This window comes from Ranitomeya variabilis, chromosome 6 (genome assembly GCF_051348905.1).
Source record: "Ranitomeya variabilis isolate aRanVar5 chromosome 6, aRanVar5.hap1, whole genome shotgun sequence".
NCBI lineage: Eukaryota > Metazoa > Chordata > Amphibia > Anura > Dendrobatidae > Ranitomeya > Ranitomeya variabilis.
The window spans coordinates 507484109-507509992 of NC_135237.1; the positions used below are offsets into that span (position 1 = coordinate 507484109).

At 42.9% G+C, this 25884-nt stretch overlaps 1 protein-coding gene across 6 annotated transcripts in view; it reads left to right on the forward strand.

Annotated features, from left to right (window-relative positions):
- The window catches only part of VPS13B (vacuolar protein sorting 13 homolog B), a 1111190-nt gene that overhangs the window by 379337 nt on the left and 705969 nt on the right, over positions 1 to 25884 (forward strand). For all 6 annotated transcript variants that reach the window (XM_077270879.1, XM_077270877.1, XM_077270878.1 and 3 more), the window contains exon 19: positions 2181 to 2354. In XM_077270879.1, coding sequence (XP_077126994.1) covers positions 2181 to 2354 — 174 coding nt within the window. The remainder of the gene's footprint in view (positions 1 to 2180; positions 2355 to 25884) is intronic.

Sequence of the window (25884 nt, forward strand, 5' to 3'; positions counted from 1 at the left end):
GAAATGCAGAATCTGCACAGAAAATTACACTGTCAAATCTGCAACGTGTGCATATAGCCTTACAGGTAAAAACTACTGCAACACCTTTTGCTGTGGATTGATGTCCATTGGCTGATATCGCTGTCAATCAGGTCACCGCCTTCAAATAGGCTGCGATTGCAGTAGATCCTCCTAGATGAAGCCCGTAATAGCGGCGAAACTCGCATTAAGTAAATAATTATTTAGGCTTAACAATACTCTATAACAATTCACTCATTAGTTTTACCTGTGCTATTACCAGGATATAGCACTATTTTTTTAACAAGAGCTCATGCACTAAGGAATTTTGTATCTAAGACTGTTAAATGTTACGAGAATTACGGTAACTCGATTATTAGTAGTCTAATATCTAATATGATGACCTAAACATTATCACTTGCTAGTGTGTGTTCTCCTCCAAATTGACATCTAATAGAAATAATGAAATAACCATGAAAAAGGAGAATAAATTGAAAAATGATCAAAATTATAGAAAAATATAATTTTTGGTACCTTTTACATGCATTTTAAAAATCACTGTATTGTTAATCGGCGCCAGTTTTTATAAATTCATCTTAACATAAAAACGGGTATCATCCTTGATCGCATCTGCTGGTTTGAAGCCAGCAATTAATGTAGTTCTACCACACAGTTAATAAATCAATGACCATCTCAATAAATGAAGCTATAAACTCATTAGTAGCGCAGCCACTTGCTAATTTATTTTCATAGACGATAAAGCCGTTTTGGAACGGTGCCAAGATGATAAGCCCATGACTGATTTTTAACTTGCTCGTACGATGGAGCTGGGAATATTATCGGGAAAGAGCATGACCAATCATATGTTTTTATGAGCCCTGTAAAATCCTGAGTTTATTTCCTTTTTTAATTTAGTATGAAATTGAATCGCACTATTTCAGCCTGGAAGGATCATTTACACATAAGCTGCTTTCATGAAATCTGTTTAATAAACAGCTCGAGTTTTTCTCCTCTTCAACGTTTCAGCATAGTGTTTGTTGAGACTTACCTTATCCCCTTTTTAAACTTCTTTTAGCTATTTAATTGCAAATTTTAAAAAATGACTTGAATTGTATAAGTTTGCTTTAGAGTTGTCAAGTTTTCATTCATTGTGTTAGAGTTGTTAACCCTTCAGTCACAAACAAACATGTAAATATCTTTTTATCTTTTCCTCTATTTCTCTTCTACTTTTTTTTTTATTCATTACATTACTTAACTTAAGGTACCGTCACACTCAGCGACACTGCAGCGATATAGACAACGAGCCGATCGCTGCAGCGTCGCTGTTTAGGTCGCTGTAGAGACGTCAAACACAGCAGCTCCAGAACGATGCAGGAGCGATCCTGTGACGTAACGGCGACTCACTTATCGTTCTCACAGGTCGTTAGCTCCATGTAAAACATTGCTGGCATTGTTTCTTTTGCTGTCAAACACGACGATACTCGCCGACCTGACTACCAAATAAAGTTCTGGACTTCTAGCTCCGACCAGCGATATCACAGCGGGATCCAGATCGCTGCTGCGTGTCAAACACAACGAGATCGCTAACCAGGACGCTGCAACATCACAGATCGTTGTCGTTCTCGTTGTAAAGTTGCTCAGTGTGAAGGTACCTTTACTAGAGATGGGTGAATTGATTTGCAGGACTCTGGTCCATCGGCCAGGTAATTAATTTGTGACTATCGGTCGGGAGCCCTGTGAATTGTTTTCTTACTTCCTGGTACTCCCAGCTCTTCCTTTCATTAGTCGTGTGTGTGTGATGCTGTAATGATGATGTTGCGCCAGCCCGGTTAATCAAACGAAGAGAAGGGAATGGCGGGAGGTAAAAGGAGATTCACAGGGCTCCCGACCAGCAGTCACAGAATACTGACCTGGCCGATGAACCCAGAATCCTACAAATAGATTATTCCATCTCTGTTTAAGATATGCAATTCTGTTCCTAAAAATATATAATATATAAATATATTTACCAATTTTAAATTTATTTTTTGCTATTTACATGCAAAAAATTTGTAAAATTGTACATCCTGATGTTTTAGCGTTCTTGACCTTTTTCCAGGCCACGACCCCTTGGAACAATGTACTTGTTTGTAAAGTTGTTTTTGGTATATTGTGGTGACCGTTTCCCATCTGTACTTGTAAAGGTGATATTGGGAAAGAGAAGTTAATTCCTTTGGTGCAAGGCCCTTCTGACACAACAGATCTCCACATGAGTAAATGGTTGAAGGAGAGCAGGAAGCCTGAATCTTTGCTTGGTCCAGATTTGATAGCCTTTACAATCCAGATTCCCGAGCAGATGGACTACTGCCACAGCTCTGGTAAGTGTAAAATCTCTATAACGTTGCGATCATGTTACATCCAATTATTCAATGCTGCTCTCTTGGGAGATTTAATATAAAATGTGCCAAGTGACAAACTGTTCCTGTTTCACATACAGAACACATATATATTGCTGTATTATTACTTCCACAGTCGCGCAGTAAGGCAGTGGTTCACTGCCTTGAAATGTTTCTTAAGCTAATATAAGCATGGTCAATCGGTTAGCTTTTGCTGCTGGTTTAACTTGAGAAATGACTTCTCGAGACATATTGACAGCGCTGCTACGGGATATATGCTTTTTTGTTCTGCTCAGTGCCCATGAGCTGGAAGTTGGCAGGAGCTCTTGCTTGTCTTTCAATGAATGTCACTCAAAAGTTTCTGTGACCTGGCAGCTGCCACAAGTTGTAGGTGGCAGCAACTTTTGTATGACAGTAGCACTCCATAAAAGTCACATAGTTGAAGAACACTGGTACACTGACTACTGTACAAATAGAAAGTGCTGCAACTGGAATCTCACAATGGTCTGATCATGTTAATCATATTACTAGTGATGAGCGAGTGTAATCGTTGCTTGGGTTTTCCTGAGCACGCTCGGGTGATCTCCGAGTATTTGTTAGTGTTCGGAGATTAAGTTTTCATTGCCTCAGCTGAATGATTTACAGCTAGTAGCCAGGCTGAGTACATGTGGGAGTTGCCTGGTTGCTAGGGAATCACCACATGTAATCAAGCTGGCTAGTAGCTGTAAATCATTCAGCTGCCGCGATGAAAACTTAATCTCCGAACACTAACAAATACTCGGAGGTCACCCGAGCGTGCTCAGGAGAATCCGAGCAACAAGTATATTCGCTCATCACCACATATTACCCATAGAGGTCATGTCTTAAAGGGAACCTATCAGTTGATTCATGCTGCCCAAACCATGGAAACCATGAATCTGAACCTGGCATTTCAGAGAAAACATAATATAAAGACATTGCAAGGGCCATAGGTTGGCTTCTCCTTCCCATGTGTCCATTAAGATAGACTTCTCAATCACTTGCAGCGGGATGTTGAGAAGCCAGCATGAGCGGTATCGGAGTTGTTTCCTCTCTGCCTTCCGGCTTTTTAAACCATATCTGAATGCAATCAAACGATGATTCATTCTACTTGTGAGTTGGGCAGCATGAATACATAGACAGATTTTGTTCTAAGCAAGTTTGTCACTCGTTTTTGAAATACAAACTCAATACAGATTGATGGGACAGGTGTTTTTATGTTGAAAAGCATGTCATGCTATGTGATTCTGATATTAAAATTTAGCCTGTTAAAGATTCAGCTAAAGATTGAGTGAGCTCTGAGTCCAAGCGTATGCAAAGTCTGTCCACCCAACCTGATTGACAACTGCTGCTTGTACTGGTCAGTGTCTGTTGTCATTGCCAGCAGGAAGAAGGGACACTGAGGAGCATTCAATCAATCTAGATGGACAGAGATTAAGTTAAAAATTGCAAGAAGTTATTATACATCAATTCGGATATGGATTTTTACACTAAGTACTCCAGCCTCCTCAGGTTGAAGAGATTTTTATTCAATAATGTTAAGAGATTTATTAAATAGTGTATGCAATATTTTGAAAACTGAAGACAGATCTGCTTTAAGGAAAATATGCATGAATTTTTTGTAAATTTTTTGATTTGAAGGTTAAGTCCGCCGTTGCAGTCATTTTGTTTACTTTTCCAATTCTTCTTGGCGGTTTATCGAAGAGCTTCTGCTACACAAACAAGTTTGTTTGGCTCAGCTTCTCCTGTTTCACCAACCTGTGGCCAGCCGCTTGCATTCATTTCATACATTGAAACACTATACAGGAATATACATTGCGAAGTGAGCTGTGCCAAGCTGGGGGTGGCAGTCCTCAATGACTTCTGTACCCATCAGTTCCTGCTTCATTCATCACCCACATTGAAGGATTGTGTAGCGTGAAATGGGCGCTAGCAAGCACAAGTGGGAGGTTCATGCTTAGCAACACCTGTGCTAAACGGTTCCTGCTGCCGAAGGGCTTAGTAAAAACTCCAGCAGAGTCTACAAAAGTAGTCCAGTGGGGCAATACGCAAAGGGACCTTCACCTTGATGTGTCCTTGGTATGTTGTGCAATCGAAATAGCCCATATCTTTGCATTACAACTATTATACCTAATTCCAGTAAAAAAAAGTTGTCATGAGCATGGATAAAATATACTTAAATAATTATAAACACGAGGATCACACAACTACCACTGAAATGTTGATCTGGCCATTTACATAACAAACTTTTTTTCCCCCCCAAAACTGATAAAAATGAATGTAGGCAGCAAATGTAAAATCATTTAATCATGTGATAGACAATCCACCTCCAGAGACTTGTTTCCCCCTTTCCCAGAAGGAACTAAAGTCAGAGAGAAGACCTATCCAAATCTTAGTTATATCACAATTGGACTAGTTTAGCAATTTGTACAGTACTAGTACAGGTTTGGCCTAAATTACATTGTCTGTGTAAATGCTACCTAATGCCTACCTGAGAGTGAATCCCTAGTAAATATATATATGTATGTTTATATGTGTGTGTGTGTGTGTATATATATATATATACACACACACACACACACACACACACACACACACACACACACATTTATACAGCGGTAATCGACTCACTCAGCTACTCACAGAGATAGACACAGGAACGTTTCTTCTGCTGGTTTATTCAAATGCGGCAAAAACCAGTGCAGGGTTCATCAACACAAACTTGGCGTTTTCTGGCAAAACAGGAAAACAAAAGATAACGTATAGTACAGTCCTTAGGCCTGCAGAGATCTGTCCACTCAGGGTACAATCAACAGAGTCCAGTGCAGTTGCACATGGAACACTTCATTGGAGCTTCCTGCCTCTAGACACCACAGAAATAGCTCTTGGTCAGACCTCTAACTTGCCAAACCACACGCTTGGGGTGTAGATATGGGGAGTGGCTGTCCCGCCTATCTCTTACAGCCACTCACAAAAAAGCCCAACTTTGTCTTGGCCGATTAACTCCTCTCAGCACATAACATGATGAGAGAAACTTCTGGGTTTGCACATCACAGAAGATGGCAATCTCTGTGATACTTATCCTCACATTGCTAGTCACCCGGTCACTATATAAAAATACAGTTTATAAATAAGTATTTCATGTCAATAGCTCCTTTAAAGGATTCAGAGATCCTCCAAAAATTCAGAAAAATAGCAAAAAAGCAGAGATGCTCACCTGCCTGGGCCTCCAAACAAATGCACAAACCTGTGTTGTCGCTATCTTAACCACATGGGTCCACTGCATTTGTTAGGAGGCCTGGACAGATGAGCATCTCTGCCTTTTTTGCTGTTTTTCTGAATTTTTGGAGGATCTATGAATCCTCTTTTTGTGCTAGCATTGGTTAGAGTAGGACTCATAAGCGTGGGGACCCGTGACGTGGGTTACGAGCTTGCGTATTTTGGCCAAAATATAAATAATACCTCACATATTTTTTGTATGTGTTTTTTGCATTTTTTCGGGGTGCAGTTTGGCCCATTCTGTCTTGTAAACTGTGGTGTCTGTTTACATGGGAAGCATCTTGGCAGCCCACCTGAGCTAATAGAAGGGCGTCACTAATAGGCTGATAACCTGGGTGCTGTGCATTCCCATTGTGTGAACAGAGCTACATACAGGTCTCTTATGTGCAGTAATATGTCAAGCAGCCACCCCTCCATTAATTTGGTAGGTTGTGAGTGGCTGCCCCATCGGTATTTCTGCATCTGTGTTGTCGCCTTCTTAACCACATGGGTCCACTGCATCCTGATAGTGCATTTGTTTGGAGACCTAGGCAGGTGAGCACCTCTGCCTTTTTTGCTATTTTTCTCAATAGCTCCTTTAGAAATCCCTGCCTCCTGGGACACCGCTCCACTGTATTTGCCCCATCCAGTAGAATTATATAATGCACCCCCATTTCCCCCTCAAATTTTGGGAAAAGGAAGTCGTATAATCTGAAAAATATGGTATAGTATTGGGTTACGGGACTGTAACCTGCAGGCTGGCGCCTACCAATTGTATGTTGTCTTTGCTTGTGCTGCCTCATCTTTTGTTTTCTCTTTCTCATTATCATGTTGCAGTCGTCCTAAGACAAAAACTCTGATCTTAAGTAGATATATATAAAGATATATATAATATTGTAGGGATTCCTGCTCTCAAGTAGGCATTAGTGGGGCAGCACGGTGGCGCAGTGGTTAGCACTGCAGCCTTGCAGCGCTGGAGTCCTGGGTTCTAATCCCACCTTGGACAACATCTGCAAAGAGTTTGTATGTTCTCTCCGTGTTTGCGTGGGTTTCCTCCGGGTACTCCGGTTTCCTCCCACATTCCAAAGACATACTGATAGGGAATTTAGATTGTGAGCCCCATCGGGGACAGCAATGATAATGTGTGCAAACTGTAAAGCGCTGCGGAATATGTTAGCGCTATATAAAAATAAAGATTATTATTATTTATTATTAGGTAGCATTCACACAGGCAATGCTATTGGGTTCAAACAGGTATAGTTTTATTGCTTTTATAAAACTCCATAACAAATGTAGCCTCTTCTGGGCCCAAAGGTATAACCGCAAATAAACAGATCATTAAGCAGGCACATATATGTCAGTGCAGGCTCATCCTAACCAATTACAGTCCTTCCTTCTGGAGCCAACTTCATACATAGAAAAGAGGTACTGTCCTCAGCTCCAGCAGCTTCCAGAGCCAAACAGAAGTGTTTATACTGAACAGGCTGCAGCTTCCACCTGTTACTCTGCAGCTCCTACACACAGACTGCTCAGCTTTCCTAGCTGGCCCATGCAGTCTGCTTTCAGAGAGAGACTCTGGCTTGCCTCTCTCCCCGCTACAGCTCACATTTGACTGGTCACTCACCAGCTTCAATACACTTCACTCTGTTCAACATCCCAAACAGACTGAAAGCTTCCAAGTAAACACTTGCCCTGGTTCTCAGTCAATGCTAGTCACGTGCATCTAATCAATATCTACTGTGCTAGGATTTATCTCAGTCCTATAGGTTGAAGTTGTCGTGAGACTAAAAAAACTCTTATATAGTGAATCAGGTGAGATGTGAAGTGGTGTGTGCCTCTTGTGTACCGCTCCACAAATCTAACTCTATTCAAAGATGGAGTAAGCTTTTTTCAGCCTTAACATAAATTTGATGAACATGGACTGCTATGCCTCATCTGGCCCAATTTGTTAGAGTTGGTCAAAAATGATTTGAAAACGCCGAAAATCACAAAATTTCTGCCTCTCAATTGTGCAACCATTTAACGACTTTACAAAACTGTTAAACTCTGTATAACTGGCGTAAAAGTTTTGATGTATTCGGGCCTTTGTGTATCTCATTGTGTGCATAGGCTTGCAATGGCCGCTTCACACACGCGTGATGTAACGGTAATCCTACTCTATTGAGTTCCTTTTTTTTTCCTACCGCCTACAAGCTGACCACATACTTTATCTCCAATTGTTGCCAATATTTTCTTTAATTCCCACTGCAATACTAGTGTGCAGCAGAAAAAAAAATCCCTCATCCTCCTGATGACAGAGCTTGCCCGAATGATTTCATGCTCCTAGGTTTTTTGTTCACGGGAATTAAGGGCAAAATGAACGTGCAGCTGAATATAGCATCTATTTTTGTAATTGAAAAGTTGAAACTGCGTTATTGGAATGAAATGAAGAGATGCAGGTGTTCCCCAGTGCTGGTCCACTGGGACTATTTGATGGTAGATGCTTGAAAAAAAAATACTGCATGTGTTTTTGGAGTCAAACAGCAGCTGTGAGATGAGGATTTATGCTTTTTCTCAGAACTTTGGGATTTCAAAATGTTACATTTAATCACAGGCACAGAAAACAGAGCAAATGTTAAAGATGTTACGTATAAAAGCAGCGGGCTGATTTCTTTACCATACCCAACCAGTTGTGGGAATACAGAAACAAAGTGATCTTTAATCTTAATATGAGCAATTTGAAAAGGATTACTGCAGTTGCCAGAACCCAGGATCCCACCTCTCTGGATTTTTTTTTTCCTTCGTCTTGCAGTTGCACAGAATAAAGCTCTTATCCTCCTAATTACTTTAAAATCTGGTTTATTCTAATTTTTTTCAAAGTAACAGTAGTTTGAATGACAAAATCCCAGCGCGGAAAGAAAATCGCTGTAGTTTTTAGAAATCTGCTAAAACCTAAAGTGAATTGTGCTCACATCTGTGTCGGAGACTCCATTTGGACAGACTGCTCCGCAGAATACGACTAAACATGTTGTAGGTCAGTGGGGTCCGTGTGATGCTGTTGATGGATGGAATCTCTGTTATGAACGGACACCACTGCGTAGATATGAATATTGCCTATATATGTCTGTTAAGAACTCTTTATTTAAGATTCAACAATACATATATATATACCCATTACATACATGTTCTATGCAAAATAAATACAGGGTATACATTACACCTGTTAATAATGTGGCAGCTCTTACTCTTGTAAAGAAGGGTAAGGTCACATTTCTAATAATCCATTTGCAATTACTGCAACAGTGGAGGTTACTTTGAAAAAATTCCATTCTTTGAACGAATATGCGTTGGCAACCCTCATACTCCCAGACCTGGTTTCACTTTTATATGCTACTTTAAAGAAACCCCAACCCATAAACAACACTTATATATGTGCATTTGAGAGCTGGTCTATAAGGTAGCTGGGACCCTTTTGTACTGGTTGAAAATGTGGGTAACCAGACCTAAGCTCTCAATTAATATTACTTCACTAGAGTCAGCGTCTAAACTCGGATTTTTCCCACTCAGATTGCCCACTAAATGCCAAGCTACCCATCTTGTTCAGAGAATGCCCACAGCCAGGCATCTTGTTTCATACCTGGTAGCCCTAAACTAAGCAGAATTGGATCCAGAATCTATCTTAACATGGAACTTCCTCCAATGTTATATTACGCCATGGCCCTTGGGTTGCTCTCCTACTTCACAAAGCACCACACCTACACATCATGTCAACTCTCCCCCTCCTTACTTCTTGCCACATATTACAAGAAGTTAGAACTAGGATAGACGGATTCATGAAAAATTGTCCAAATTTGTCACGATTTGACACCATTGATAGAATTTTTATGCAAGATGCCCTGACGTAGTCCACAATTATGTTAAACCCTATACTTTTGCTACACTTTTCATATCCAACACCCATATGAGGTGCACCCTCCTTTCCTTTTTTTTCCCCTCTTCCTTTTTCTTTTATTCCCCATACATTTGGTTGTATTTATCCAATTTTTTTTTTTTTTAATACATTCTTTATTTAAAGTATTTTTTAACAAACAAGGAAAACAAAAGAACATAACATCTTTTTTTGTGACGTAAATAAAGGTTACTATTTGCATAGCCAGTTGTTATTGACTTCTGGACCCTGTGGTTATATACATCTGAGAAATCTCCAGGTGAAACAATCTATACTCCTTAAAACATACCTCTTTACAATTTTATCACTTCTTTACGTCTATCTAAAGATCAAATGTTTATACCCACATTTGAAAGACTGAACTTTCTAACTACTTAATCAACATCATCACTCTGAGCAGGACACCTCGGAACCCTTTATCTACCCTTCTTTCCCTTTTCCCATCCCCCAATACTCCCTAAGTTTTCGCCTCCACTCCCTTTACCCCCCCCCCCCCCCACTTCCTATTATAATTAATGACTTTGTGACTCTCTGAAAATAACAACTGGTATTTATCCAATTTTACCCTCATGTATGTGGTGACTTTGTATCAACCCAACTTTACTCTGTATTTGTTATTGCCATAATCTTATACAACATTCTTCTGATTTGTTCCTTGAGTTTAGTTTTAGATATGTTGTATTGTACAATATACAAGTTTAACTCTGCATCCTGTTATTCTATGCAGCTATTCTTGTTACCTTGGCCTCCTTATATGTACTGTGTTTTTTGTTTGTTTTTTCAGATCAATAAAAGTTTTAAAAAGACATTTCCACTGAATGCTAAATGTTACTGTGGATCACCAGCTCCTCCTCACCATGCTCCGCTCTATAGGCCTCTAAGAAACTGCTTTCTCTTTGTTCTCCTTGTACCTCTTTGACCGCTCCTTCACTGTGTCATTTGCTGACTATTCTTCCTCTCATCTATCTTCCCCTTATTGTTGGGGTTCCTCAAGGCTCAGTCCTAGGTCCCCTTCTTTTCTTCCAATATACTGCCCTGATGGGACAAACCATCAGCAGGTTGGGTTTTCAGTACTATCTCTATGCTGATGACACCCAATTATATACCGTACATTATCTCCTGACATTATCCCACCTTAATGCAAAATACCATGGAATATCTGTCCGCTGCCTCTAACATAATGTCCTCCCTCTATCTGAAACTGAATCTCTCCAAAATGTAATTTATCTTGTTTCCTTGCTCTACTAACCAACCTACCGTATTTTTTGAATTATAAGATTCTCTTCCCAAATGGGGAGAAAATGGGGGTGCATTTTATAATCCGAATTGTAGCTGCATTGGAGCATACCGGCTGCTGTGGAGTGGGGTCGCTGCTGACGGAAGCTTCTGGCAGAAGTAGGAGTCAGGTGATGGTTGCGGGCCCCAGGCTGGTACGACCAGATGTTCGGTGGTGCTGGGGCTCCGCTGACCTCTCACTTTCCATACTTTTCTATGTGGTGAACTCTGGGGAAAATGGCTGAGATCTCAATTGCACATGCAGTCCACCGCAAGTATGGAAGGTGCAGGGCTCTGGGCTGTCATAAAATATCAGCGGAACTCCTGCACCACTGAACATCCTGTCGTACCAGCCTGAGGTCCGAAGCCAAGGCCCAACTCCTGCCGCCACTGAAAAGCCTTTCCTACCAGCCTGGAGTGTGCAGCATTTACTACCTCTGCCAGCAGTGACTCTACCACCAGGACCCCTCTCAAACACCGCTGCCCCCCAAGTAAGCTACTGCAAAAGCAGATTATAACACGCACTATTTTTTTTCTGTGTAATTACCTAAACTTTGGGGTGAGTCTTATAATCCGCTAAATACGGTATATGCGATATAGCATTTTGCTTGGGTGTTTAACCATGACTCCCAAGGAGTACGCTCGCTATCTTGGGGTCATATTTGACACACAACTTTTCTTTATTCCCTATATCCAATTGTTATGGAAATATTAGGGTTGGATAAATATATCCCTGTGTGTGCTGTGGCCGCTCCCAATTAGACTGAGTATTTTGAGCGCTCATCAAGAATGGACTGTACACAACTGTGACAGAACAACATTCCATCAATACTGACACTTTATTGTACATACATAGTTTTATATTTTCACATAGAAAGGAGTGGTTAGGGGTTGTCAGGGGTGGTTAGTTAATTATCATATTGTCTAGCTCCTCTGTCATTGGTTATCTAAACATATATGGAATATTGTGATTAATGCTCATATGACTGCTGATCAAGCAACTAAACTCGAGTTCTCTGTCTAGGACAAAGTGGAGACACTTGACCAGCAGTCACCAAACATCTGACTCTGTTCTGCTTTTAGGGGTGGAAAACCCCATATGATCTGTCTGGGTTATATCAGGCTTATATCAGTTCAGTTCGTGTCAGCCATTTTAAAACATTGATTATAATATATATATTAGCTGTGAGCATATAAGTATATATTTGATTATAGAGGAGTATACATGCAAGTGAGATCTACATGATATATATATTTCTATCACAAGCCCCCCTAAGATATCACTTGCCCTAATCCTAGCCTCCTGTCCCAAAGCGCTGCAACTCTTTTGTGCTGTTGGCGAACTGACACAAGCCTAACGCCTGTGCCCCACTCCATACAGACTTTTCGCAAATGGGCGGTCAGGAGATCTGTCCCTAACGGGGGTTCGTTGCAATCAGTCTCTTAGTCCATAGCATGTGTAGTGAGCGATGTGCAGTCTTTATCAGGTAGGTCATCTGTTCGGTCAGGCAGGGCATCCACGACATCATTCTGGCTTGGGTGTCATCTTCTGGTAGGGGAGCTTTCTTGCCATGCGATGAGTGGATCCAAGCGAGTCTTCCCTCCAGTTTCACAGAGTTTGGTGTCATCAGCAGCACTTGAGCAGGACCATCAAATCTGGGATCAAGTGGTGTTCTCCTTACAAGCTTTTTCACCAACACCCAGTCTCCTGGCTTCTAGGAGTGCATACCGGACACTGAATCTGGATCTGGCAATGAAGAAAAAAAACTCGAGAATGGATGTTAGCAAGTTTCTTGGTGATTTCAATTACATAAGCAGACAAAGTATCATATTGCATAATCAGCTGCTAAGGGAAAGGATACCCCTAACCTGGGACTAGACACAAACAAAATTTCATATGGTAACAGCTTTCCTGGGCCTCTGGGAGTGTGCCTAACACTGAGTAGTGTGATTGGGAGTGTGTAGGCCTAAGTCTGATCCTACTGCTGACTAGATCTCTCGTGTGAGATTTGCTGTGAATGCGGGTCCCTGGTCACTCTCTATCACTTCTGGGACCCCATAGCTGCATATCTCGTCTCTGAGAGTAGCTTCTTTGCAGTAGTCTTTGCTGACTGGTTCTTCACTGGGAAAGCTTCTGGCTGTCATCTTGAGAACATGTCCACGGCCACAAGGGCATATTCGAATTCTCCACTTGGCGGCATCTGGATGTGGTCTATCTGGATCCTCTGGAAGGGGGTACAGTGGTCTGGCAAGACGATGTGTGGGAACTTTCTTCATTCTCCCAGGGTTGCATTTGCCACAGGTCAGACAGCTGTTTATGAACTTGGCTGTTAGGGTGGAGATTTCTGGAGTGAACCAGTAAGCACCAATCGGATCATTCATCTGTGTCTTTAATCTGTGTGTGGGCCCATGTGCCCACTGGACCACCATAGGGTCCATGCTTCGGGGTAAACAGGGTTTGTAGTCCATTTAGTATACCCTTCCTTCTTCATGTGTTGCTCACTTCTGCATCCAGCATTCCTTCTTGTCCTTTGGGGCTTGCTCTTGCAACTTTTTTGAGCAGATCCCAGGATGTCATCTTGTCAGGTTTCCTGTCTTCAGCCGTCCTGTAGTAGCCGTCCGGCTCTACGACCTCTTCCACTTGTCCATATTGTCTTTCCTTGACTGTTTCTTTGGCTGCCATATCCGCCATGTTGTTGCCTCGTGCCCCTTCTGTATTCAGTTTTCCATGCGCTTTGACTTTTAGCATTGTCACCACTTTTGGAAGTTGAAGTGTGTTCAGCAGGTCCTTAATGGCTCCATTGATGCTTCACGGTTGTTCCGCTTGCTGTGATGAAGTCCCTTGCAGCCCAGATGGGTCCGAAGTCGTGTGCTATGCCATGCAAGTACCTTGAATCGGTATACATTTTCTCAGTCTTGCCTTCTGCCATCTGGTAGGCCTTCATCAGCGCTATCAGTTCTGCTTCCTGGGCTGACAGACTGGGCGGCAGACTTCTGGACCACAGGATCTCTTGATTGCTGGTCACTGCACATCCCGTGTGGAATCTTCCTTCATCATCTGCGAATCTGGAGCCATCCACATAGAGGATCAACTCTGGGTTGGTCAGTGGCTCTTCTGCCACCTTGGGTAGTCCTGCTGTTTCCTGTTGCATGATGCTGAAGCAATCATGGTCATCCGTCCGGAGCAAATTCAGATCCCTGCAGAAGGTATCATGCAGATTTTGATCAGACTTTTTATCTGAGGATCCGTATCTGTATCCCCCCTTGGGAGTGGGAGTAGAGTGGGCGGATTGAGGACTGTGCATCTGGAGATGGTGACATTGTTGGGCAGGAGTAGAGAGCACTGGAGGCGAAGATGCCTGGCGGTGGAGAGATGTTTTAGCTGGGTTTGGTTGAGGATTGCTGAGATGTCATGCAGAACCAGGATTTCCCATGGTTTTTCCACTGATGTCAGTAGTCCTGTCCAGGAGGGCGTGTGCTGCAACTGCTGCTCTCATGCGGGAGGAAGAGGCTTCCCTTGCAACTGGATCCAGGCAAGCTGAAAAGTAGTCCGAAAGTCTCTGCTTTCCCCCCTGAAGCTGTGTCAGGACTCCAGTAGCAAGGCCTTCTCTTCTCATCAAGTAGAGACGGAATGGCTTCTTGTAGTCAGATAGGCCTAGTGCTGGCGCTGAGACTACAGAGCCTTTTAACTTCTTGAACGAACTGAAGGCCACATCTGTCTGGAGGAACGGGGTCACACTGACGTATTCACACAGAGGCTGCATTAGGACGGAAGCATCAGGGATCCAGGCTCTGCAATATGAATCTAGACCAAGGAAGGCCTGTAGCACCTTTGGAGTTGTCGGAGGGACCATCTTCTCCACTGTGGTCTTCCGGTCATCTGTCAGGTGTTTCGCCTGGTGAGCAATACAGTGTCTCTGGAACGTAACTTGCTTCAGACACCACTGGACTTTGTTCTTTGAGATCTTGCAGTGCTGCTCCGCCATGTAGAGTAGGAGATACAAGGAATGGGCTTTACACGTGTCAAAGTCAACTGCACAAAGGAGTAGATTGTCCATGTATTGTAGCAGGGTTACTTCTGCTTGTTCTGTGACTCAGTTGGTGAGAACTGTGGACATTGCTTTGGTGAACTGTGAAGGGCTGTTCTGGGCCCACTGTGGCATCACTGTCCATGTGTGGTGTCCCCCCTGGTGCATTAAGGCAAACAGGAACTGGTCTTCCGGATGAGGGGGAACACTGAAGAAAACCTTAGCCAGGTCGGTCACTGTGAACACTTTTGCTGTGGCAGGCACATTCGAGAGCAGAGTGTGCGGATTCGGCATAATTGCAGTTTCAAACACTGTGGTGTCATTCACAGCTCTCAGGTTATATACCATTCTGAACTTGGCTGGCTCTCCTTTTACAGTCTTTTTCTTGACGGGGAAAAGCGGGGTATTGCAAGGCGATTTGCGAGGAACAATGATTCCTATTTCCAGGTAGACCTTCAGTTGGTCAGAGGCAGCTTGACTCTAGGCCTGGCCTGGGCCTTACGAGGGTACGGGGTACATGGCTTGAGTGACACCCGTACTGGGGCAACTTGAGGTTTTCTCACATGCTGGGGTCCCTTAGACCATAGACTTTCTGGTACTATGTCCAGTACCTCCTTGAGTAGGCCTCATTGGTTGCTTAATGTTCTTGTAGGGCCGCCAGCATGACTCTTCTTGGGTCAGGGATGAAGAAAGTGTCACTGTCCCATCTTCCTGGAACACTGTGGTTGCCTTCAGCTTCTGCAGTAGGTTCGCTCCCAGCAGGTTGAGTGGCAGGTCCTTTACACCACAAACTGGGACAGGATAGAGTGTCCTGGCTGAGTGCACACGCTCAGTGGCTTTGTAAGCTGAGAATGTCTGACTTGACCATCAATGCCCATGCGAGACACAGAGGATTCTGATAGGCAGGTGGGATCAGCGAGTTCCACAGGTGTCATCACACTTCTGGCTGCACCACTTTGGATCTGACAACGCCATCCACTTTTAAAGGTAATTTGAGGTATTGGTCCTGCAGATGAAGTTTTACATGTCAGGAGCGTAGTGTCTTGCGGACCTGGCTTGCTTGCCTCTGTCCTATGGATGGGGTACTTCACTGCTTTCTGCACTTCCTCCTTGACCTGTTTCTCTGGACCAACTCTTGGGTTGCATGGGTCCAGTCTCTTCGGGGGCGTGGGTGCTTTTGCACTGGTTCTGGTAATGGCCAAACTTGCCACAGATGTAACCCTTGACACTTCTTCTGTCTTTGTAGGGTGGTTGCTCTTCCAGGTCAGTGGTCACCATGAGAGGGGCTGTCTTCTGCACCCCTGGTTGAGACTCAATCCTTTTGGCTACTGTGGACAACGGCATGATGGGTACTGTAGTGGCAGCGGGGTCCGGCCTGCTGATTGAAGCTGCGGTGGTAAGACGGGGCCTGCAGGTGCATTCGTGGCGAGGCCCGGGGGTGCCATGAGACCGGCGGCTGCATCCAACCCAAGGTCTTGGGGCATTACAGGGGCTGCGGCTGCATCTGCCGTCACTTCTTACCCCTGGTCTGACATAGCTTCTCCCCTTTGCTAACCTTATTGAGGTCGGTGTCTCCTCTCTGGAGTCTGCAGCGGTTCTTCTGGTGTGTTGGTCGGCACTTTGCAGCGTCTTCACCTCTGGCTCCCCTTCCAGCGTTCTCAGCAGCACGGCACCCGTTTCCTTCTTCGCGCTCTTTGTGGTGCTATAATGGCGGCAGTTTTGGTGACAATCGGCAATAAACAGTCTCCTAGGCGCACATAAAACATTTTGCTGGGTCAGTCCACTGCTATTGACCTGTTCTCAGGCCTAGTAGCCACTATCAGTGGTTTCCTGATTGGCTGTCTCAGTCCATGCACAAAGACCTGTGTCAACATTTGCCTGTGTATCTGGTCATGAATGGTGAAGCCCAAGTCTTGGAATACTTGCATTACTCTGCAATGAAACTTCTTTACAGACTCTGTCTTATCTTGGCTCATGTCATGGCTTGTCCTGCCAATCTGCCTTTGGCCCACTCTCTGAGCTGTTCAATTAGCTGTGGCTCTGACTCCCAAGCGTGTACGTCTGATTCTGCTGGAGGTTTGAATTGTTCCTTCATGATTGGCCAGAGTGCATCACCTGCTTCTATTTTCATTCATGGCCCAGAGATCATTCCAGGTGGCTGCATATGTTTGCTGCTTCTGCTACTCTCTTCGGTAAAATGGCATGGGATGCATCCCTGGGTCTGGAAAATTGTCACCTGACTTGAAGTGCAGTGCACATAGTGTAATGGTGGTGCCTCTATCTGCCCCTGCATTCTTGGTGCCTGTGGGTTTCTTTTCTAGTACTAGACAGCATGTATGATGTTCCCTCTTCATCTTCATCAGAGGAATAGTTGTGATAGCTTGTACTGGGGTCGTACACTGACTGATTTTGGACTTAGAAGTTGCTTTTTTGTGTGAGGATGTCTCCCCCCTTGCTGAAGCTGTGATGGATTAGGCTTATAGTTTCATGTTGGTGTGAATGTGGATGCAGGCAGCTCTGACCGGTGCTGAAGCTGTACATTATCAATACATGGTGATATCAAAGTTCATGTAAAACCTTAAGGGTCACAATATTGTTGACTGTGAAATGAGGTAACGGAGGATCTGTCAGTGAGCTCGTTCTGATATCATGCCTCCCCCCTCTGCACCCAGGGCTGAGCTGTCTGCTACCTGATGTGTCTATGGCTGCCCACTGTGGGGGGGGGCTTTCACCTCCTTTCCCCGATATCACAACTGGCAATGGCTGGACTGTGCCAGGGACATGGAAAGGGAATCTTGTGCTGTAAGCACCATATTGTTTGAATTGGGCGTTGGCCCAGCCGGCAACAAGGAGGGAAAAAGAGGAAGAAGAAGGAGGAGGGGTTGAGGAGTGAGACAAAGGAATAGTAGGAGGGGAGAGAGAGAGAATGTGGAGAGAGAGGGAGGAGAAGAGAGGAGTGGAGAAGGAGGGGAGTGAGAGGGTGAGGAGAAGAGGGAGAGAGAGAGAGAGGAGAAAGGTGTGGTGGGGGAGTGGAGAAGGAGGGAGGAGAAGATGGAGGGTATGGAGGAGAGAGATAGAGAGGGGAAGAGAGAGAGAGAGAGAATGTGGAGAGAGAGGAGTGGTGAAGAGAGGAGAGAGAAGGAGGGGAGTGCGAGGGTGAGAAGAAGAGGTAGGAGGGAGGAGAAAATGGGAGGTGTGGAAGGAAGAGAGAGGGAGGAGAAGAGAGGAGTGGAGACGGAGGGGAAGAGAAGATGGAGGGTATGGAGGAGAGAGATAGAGAGGGGAAGAGAGAGAGAGAGAGGAGAGAGAAAGGAGAGAGAATGCGGAGAGAAAAGACTGACAGAGAAAAAAAGAGGATAGATGAGAACAACAAGAATAATAGAGAGGAGCAATTATGCCTTCTCCCTGTAGGGAGAGACGGGGCGCACCACATACTGTGCAAAAATAACTACCTACACCATGGATTCTGCTAAAAGCAGACTGCGCAGATTCTCCCGTCTCATACCCACAAAAATCACTTCCTGGTTTGCTCACATAACTTTCTGTACCACCTAAACGATGTAAGCTCTGCTGCTACTTCATACCATGTATTAGTATTCAGCAATCTAACATCAGCTACTGTAACTTCCCTTATTTTCCTTTCTACGTCATGCCACTCCGCAGCTTGAAGTCTGCCATTCTAATGAATTTCACGTACTTTATACCTTCCAAAATCTACACATACTTAACACCTTCGTATTCTGTCACTATCTAGGGGCTGTTTTCTCATCAGGAAGTAAAAAGACTTTCCTGTTGCTCGGCCACTCTATTCCCCATGGCAAAAGCAAAAAAATGAAAATGAAAAACACACAAAAATGAAAAAAGAAAACAGTACTAAAAAAACTTCTAAAAGTGAGTATATAAAACACTAAGAAAAACTCAAAACGATAAGAAAAACCTTCAAAAACTTAGTTCAAAACCAAAAACTCAAAACTTTGATACAAGAGTAAGGAAAAAAAACTTTTTTCAAAAATAAATAAATAAAAAATAAAAAGGTAAAGAGATTGAAGATTGAGGAAAACTTAATTAAAACAAAACTTTAAAATGCCGCAAAAAGAAAAAGACCCTTTAAGAGAGTAAAAAAAAAAATTAAAAATTAAAACGGCTGTCAGTCAGAGACACACTTCCTCTTTATTCCGTATGCCATTGCAATAATATCAAATGTCACTAAAATCACATTTCTGAAAACACGTAGGTCACATCAAAAAATGATAGATACAATTTAAATTTCACTTCTTCACAAAAAACCTACACATACCCAGCATTGCAGCTGAAAACAGTCAGAAAAAAAAACAAAAAAAAAAAACAGATGTGACAGTTTGATTTACAATGCATATCTCTCTGCTAAACAGCACGGAGAAAGAGGAAGTTCGGACAAGAGAACTATTTCTGCTTCTTAAAGCGGCAATAGTACATGACACAAACAGACAGATAGACAATCCGAGAGATGCCCTTTTAAATTCTGTGACACATGCAGGCTGCGCTGGGAACAGACTACTGCCAATCGCACTGGACGCACCTGCGCCCGGGCCACCTGAGTGCTTGAGGAGCACAACAAGCGGGAAATCTACCACCCCGGTCCGGACGTCCTGACTGGATCGCCGGCACTACGGGAATCTGTGGCAGCCCCTGTAATCTATCACCATCCGAGCCTGGATTCTGGAGCCACCTGCTCCGGAACTACCTGTTCCTTTCCTCTTGCACGGGAATCTGTGATAGCTTACTCAGCGATTTGAACTCCTGCTGTCTGTTACCCAGCCACCATAAACAAAAGTCACTTTTTCCTTCTTCTCTCGGATTTTACACAAACACATACACGGTCCACAGCAGACACCTCCCAGGGTGGATTCGTGGCTACGGATTTTTTACACTACCTGGGAATTTGTGACCACATCTGACCGGCAAGAGGCATAGACAAGGACTGGGCACAGGGGACTTTCAGGTAAGATGATAACATTTTCTTACCTTACTTATGGAGCTGCGCAGTCTCCTGCCCCTGTGCCAGGCCACGCTACAGCTTCCGTATCTCCGGCCAGAAGGATCCCGTGCGTTTCATCCGAGCCGTTGGGCGCCATTTGTTATGGAAATATTAGGGTTGGATAAATATATCCCTGTGTGTGCTGTGGCCGCTCCCAATTAGACTGAGTATTTTGAGCGCTCATCAAGAATGGACTGTACACAACTGTGACAGAACAACATTCCATCAATACTGACACTTTATTGTACATACATAGTTTTATATTTTCACATAGAAAGGAGTGGTTAGGGGTTGTCAGGGGTGGTTAGTTAATTATCATATTGTCTAGCTCCTCTGTCATTGGTTATCTAAACATATATGGAATATTGTGATTAATGCTCATATGACTGCTGATCAAGCAACTAAACTCGAGTTCTCTGTCTAGGACAAAGTGGAGACACTTGACCAGCAGTCACCAAACATCTGACTCTGTTCTGCTTTTAGGGGTGGAAAACCCCATATGATCTGTCTGGGTTATATCAGGCTTATATCAGTTCAGTTCGTGTCAGCCATTTTAAACCATTGATTATAATATATATATTAGCTGTGAGCATATAAGTATATATTTGATTATAGAGGAGTATACATGCAAGTGAGATCTACATGATATATATATTTCTATCACACAATCACTCACTCGCTCATGTCACCTTAAAAACAGCTCTAGAAGCCAACTTTTTTCATAAAAAAAACCTCTTACTATCACTCTTATTTATTATCGTCTGGAATACTGCAACTCTCTACTGATCGATATGCCTCTTACCAAGCTTTCTTTTTGTTAAAACGTCCTAAATACAACAACCAGGGTCTCTTTTTTTTTTTTTGGTCCAGCTGCTTCACCGATGCCTCCACCTTGTGCCAGTCATTGAACTGCTTACCCATCCGCTACAGAGTACAATATAATCTTATCGCTCTCACCCATGATGCTCTCCGCAGTCCTGCACCTCCTACATCTCCTCCCTCATCTCTATCACCCTACCTGTGCTCTCTGTTCTGCAGCTGATCTAAGACTGACATCTTCCATAATCCGAACCTCCCACTTCTGTCTTTAAGACTTCTCTCGCGCTGTGCTAGTTTTCTGGAATGCACTACCCTGGACAATCTGATTAATATGTAGCCCTCACGTTTTTTAGTGTTTTCAAAACACATCTCATCGCCTCAATTCGCTATTACCTTTTTCTTATTTTTGCTCAGAATCTGGTCCCTCATTCGTCTGTTTCCACATCCTCCATGCATCCAATAGCCCTTGGTAATTGTACTTAGACAGATACTGTTTGATGACCGGTTCATGTAACTTTATATGAAAACCCGTAATTATTATATTGATGGGTTGACCATACCTGACTATCTATTGTGCTCCCTTAACATTTCCTTATGGATCGTATTCTTGTGAGCAGGGCCCTCATTCCTCCTGTAACTATTGACCTGTGGGTTACTTTCTATTGTCTTCACATGACCCCACTCCGTTATAAAATGTTAAATTATTATGTTATCCTACCCTCAGTGTGAAAACACAACTGGACTTACCCTTGTGTGCTCCTTCTTAGTGATTGAATTAAATGCTTCTCACCTGACCGGTTGCAGAGTTAATCATTCATATCAAGTCTCTTATTCCCACTTAGTGAAGTAACAAGTGTAAAAGTTAATTAAGCTTTTCTGTTTGTTATGTTGCTAACAAAGCATGGCACAAGCCAGCCAGGAGGAAAGATTACTCCTCAAAACCTACTGAACAGGTCAAATCAAGAACCGCTCGCTGCCCTCCTTGAATTACTCATTTATAATACCTCTGTGTTCTTCCACTTTGACATCCTGGGAAAAGGGGTCAATATTTTGAGCCGTTATAAGCCAATATCCTTGTCAGCTGGTAGCACGGAATACCACACACATTCTTTCCAAGTAATCCTTTTTGGCATGTTTCTTTTGTATGTATGATATTATTTAGCAGGTTGGTTCTTGTCTTACAACTGTTATCTCACCATGATAAACCATGATTAACCCTTTTCATATGATGTCATATGTCTACAAGCTCAAAGGGTGAAGTACTAATGGTATGTTATGTGCACAATGTAACACTGCATTTCCCCAGCAATTTTATAAATTAGAATTAATGGGACAAACTTATCATGGTCGATATTTATGAAGACAGTTTTGCTGGCAGCAACTATTATGTTTGCGATGAAATCGTAAAAAAAAAAATTATATACAGTATATACTGTGTGTGTGTGTATATATATATATATATATATATATATATATATATATATATATATATATATATATATATATATATATATATATATATATACTGTTTATACACAGTGTGTGTGTATATATATATATATATATATATATATATATATATATATATATATATATATATATATATATATATATATATATATATATATATATATATTAAAAAAGGCACACTATGAAGTTTCCCTCTTTATGCCATCTCACTACCGGATTGAGATTGCACATATAATAGTGACACTAAAAAAAAGTCACACCTATTAAAAATAACAAAACAAAATAAAGCAAAAAAGTGTTATTGGCCAATATTCTATTCCCATTTTTAACTTTAGTTTTACAAGCAGACGCACAAGTCCCGGCTATAAATTCTGATGCCATTAGGGTAAAACGAACCCTTTAAAGGGTCTTAGAGCATGGTGATGCAGCCAATTTATTTCTTACAAAGTTATGATAGTGTTAAAATCTAGAGGAAAAAAAATAAAATAAATATATAACGTATATAATTTTGGCTTCATTTTAGTCAGCTTTGTAGGGAGGATGTACAGCAAGAGATCCGGAGAGGTAAGTGTTAAAAAACAACTATTTATTTTAAAATGATTTAAAACTTTTTTTTTTTTATAAAAAAAAAATTTTTGTATCATATTAATAAAAATTGCATATTCCTGGGAATGCACCAGATTGACGCGTTTCGATCTACTAGTTCTTAGTCATAGCGTCTGTCTGGTGCATTCCCAGGGATATGCAATTTTTACTAATATGATACGAAAAAAAATATGAAAAAAAAAAATTAAAATAATTTTTTGAAATAGTTGTTTTTTTAACATTTACCTCTCCGGATCTGTTGCTGGACAAATTCCCTACCAAGTTGTCCTAATTTCCATTTTTTCTGTGTGATTTGTAAATCGGTTTATTTTTTAACCGTTTTTTCCCCAATTTCAATACATTATATGGTAAAGTGTGAAAAGTATCATTCAAAACTGCCCCACAAAAAATGCAAGCCCTCCTGCGGAAAAAAAATTGAATGTTGAAGGAAGGTTAGGAAAAAAAACAAGCAAAAGCCCCAAAAAATAAAAATTGCCCCAGGGTTAGCTTTGGGAAGGAGTTAATTTTAATTAACGGTGAATGGGTTTTTTTTTTAACTTGAGATAAGCAAAAGCTCTTAAGGCCCCGTCTCACATAGCGAGATCGCTAGCGAGATCGCTGCTGAGTCACAAGTTTTGTGACGCAACAGCGACCTCCATAGCGATCTCGCTATGTGTGACACGTACCAGCGATCAGGCCCCTGCTGCGAGATCGCTGGTCGTGTCGGAATGGCCTGGACCTTTTTTTGGTCGTTGAGGCCCCGCTGACATCGCTGAATCGGTGTGTGTGACACCGATCCAGCGATGTCTTCACTGGTAACCAGGGTAAACATCGGGTTACTAAGCGCAGGGCCGCGCTTAGTAACCCGATGTTTACCCTGGTTACCAAAAAAAACAAACAGTACATACTCGCCTTTCGGTGTCCAGGTCCCTTGCCGTCTGCTTCCTGCTCTCACTGACTCCCGGCCGTACAGTGAGAAGTGAGAGCAGAGCAGTGACGTCACCGCTGCGCTCTGCTCTCAGTGTACGGCGGCTCAGTCAGAGCAGGAAGCAGACGGCAAGGGACCTGGACACCGAAAGGCGAGTATGTACTGTTTGTTTTTTTTGGTAACCAGGGTAAACATCGGGTTACTAAGCGCGGCCCTGCGCTTAGTAACCCGATGTTTACCCTGGTTACCCGGGTGCTGCAGGGGGACTTCGGCATCGTTGAAGACAGTTTCAACGATGCCGAAGTCGTTCCCCTGATCGTTGGTCGCTGGGGAGAGCTGTCTGTGTGACAGCTCCCCAGCGACCACACAGCGACTTACCAACGATCACGGCCAGGTCGTATCGCTGGTCGTGATCGTTGGTAAATCGCTTAGTGAGACGGGGCCTTTACTTTATGAAGAATAAGCATGAAACTAAATGTTTTATTGTATGGGACCTAATTATGAAATAGATTTTTTTGGAGGACTTTCATTGTCAGAAGAAAATTACAACTAATGCCAAAAATCCACATTTTGTCAATGCTACTGTTACCATTTAAAATGCATTTTTTTATTACAAGTAATTTAGCTCCAAATTGTATTCTGTATGTATTTAAGGGGCCACATTTTAATTTTCATTTATCTGAATAAATAAATGACTTTGTGAGTTGTTTGGAAGTTTCTTTTCCACTTGGCAGCTCAATAAAATGACCTGAGCTGACCATGTTGCCTCGTTCTGTTTCATCCTCTTCTCTTTTATAGCTCTGACAGTGGAAAGTGTGTTTGCTGTTCCAGTAGCATTTATTTTTAACACACTGTTAGAAATAGCACTGGCATAAAAGTGGGATTAGCTATCCTGGACTGTTCCATTGTGCTCCAGCGCTTTATGAATGGTATGAGATGCTTTGTTGGACACCACTGTGTTTTCAGCTTGAGGTTGGTCATCAGCATTACTCACTTTTTCTGATGCCAGATACTGGCAGATGATCCCAGGCACACTCTGGAAAACAAATGGAAGCTGGAGACAGTGGCATCACTGGTTGGAAGCATGCTACAGCACAGGACATATGTCCTTGTGATACATGGAAGATTGGAATGCTAATGGATTTGCAATGCTCTATGATATCCATGTGTTAAGTGCAGGCAGAGTCTCTTCCGTAAGCTATTTTTGAAATGCTACATGTCTGCTAATATCCGTAGCCGCAGTCAGTTCATGGTAATCTCCACTGACCTCACAGAGGTGTGAAAAGCTTACTTTCTGGGTGGCTTTATATTTTGCCTTTCCTATAAGGGAAAGCTGAACACAAAATAAATTGTACCCAAGTTGGTGGTGGGATGGGGGAAACTGGGGCAAGAGTGATTGATGCAAGTCTTTGGTCAGATAGTAAAGGCACAGATGATTGGCCTCGGGGAGACCAAAACATCCAATACCGCGGAGACACCATCACGTGTTTCTCAACGCAGTGATCCAGGACACTGCCCCCATCCCTTATGGGAAATATGCAAACGCATGTAGGATAGCTGCGGAGACACCATCACGTGTTTCTCAACGCAAGCAGTGAATAGCCAGACCTTTCCGCGGGAAGGAACAACCACGGGAAGGGCAGCATCCAATAAAGGAAACATCCAATACAGGAAAACCACCTATGCCAAGCATGGTATCCATCCACAGACAGCTGTTTCGGGGTGTTTGCCCCTCATCAATGTGGACTAGGAATCTGGCTATTAGGAGCAGTGCCTAGTAAAAGGCTGTAAAGGCACAGATGATTGGCCTCGGGGAGACCAAAACATCCAACACCGTGGAGACACCATCACGTGTTTCTCAACGCAGTGATCCAGAACACTGCCCCCATCCCTTATGGGAAATATGCAAACGCATGTAGGATAGCTGCGGAGACACCATCACATGTTGTTGTTCCTTCCCGGGGAAAGGTCTGGCTATTCACTGCTTGCGTTGAGAAACACGTGATGGTGTCTCCGCAGCTATCCTACATGCGTTTGCATATTTCCCATAAGGGATGGGGGCAGTGTTCTGGATCACTGCGTTGAGAAACACGTGATGGTGTCTCCGCGGTGTTGGATGTTTTGGTCCCCCCGAGGCCAATCATCTGTGCCTTTACAGCCTTTTACTAGGCACTGCTCCTAATAGC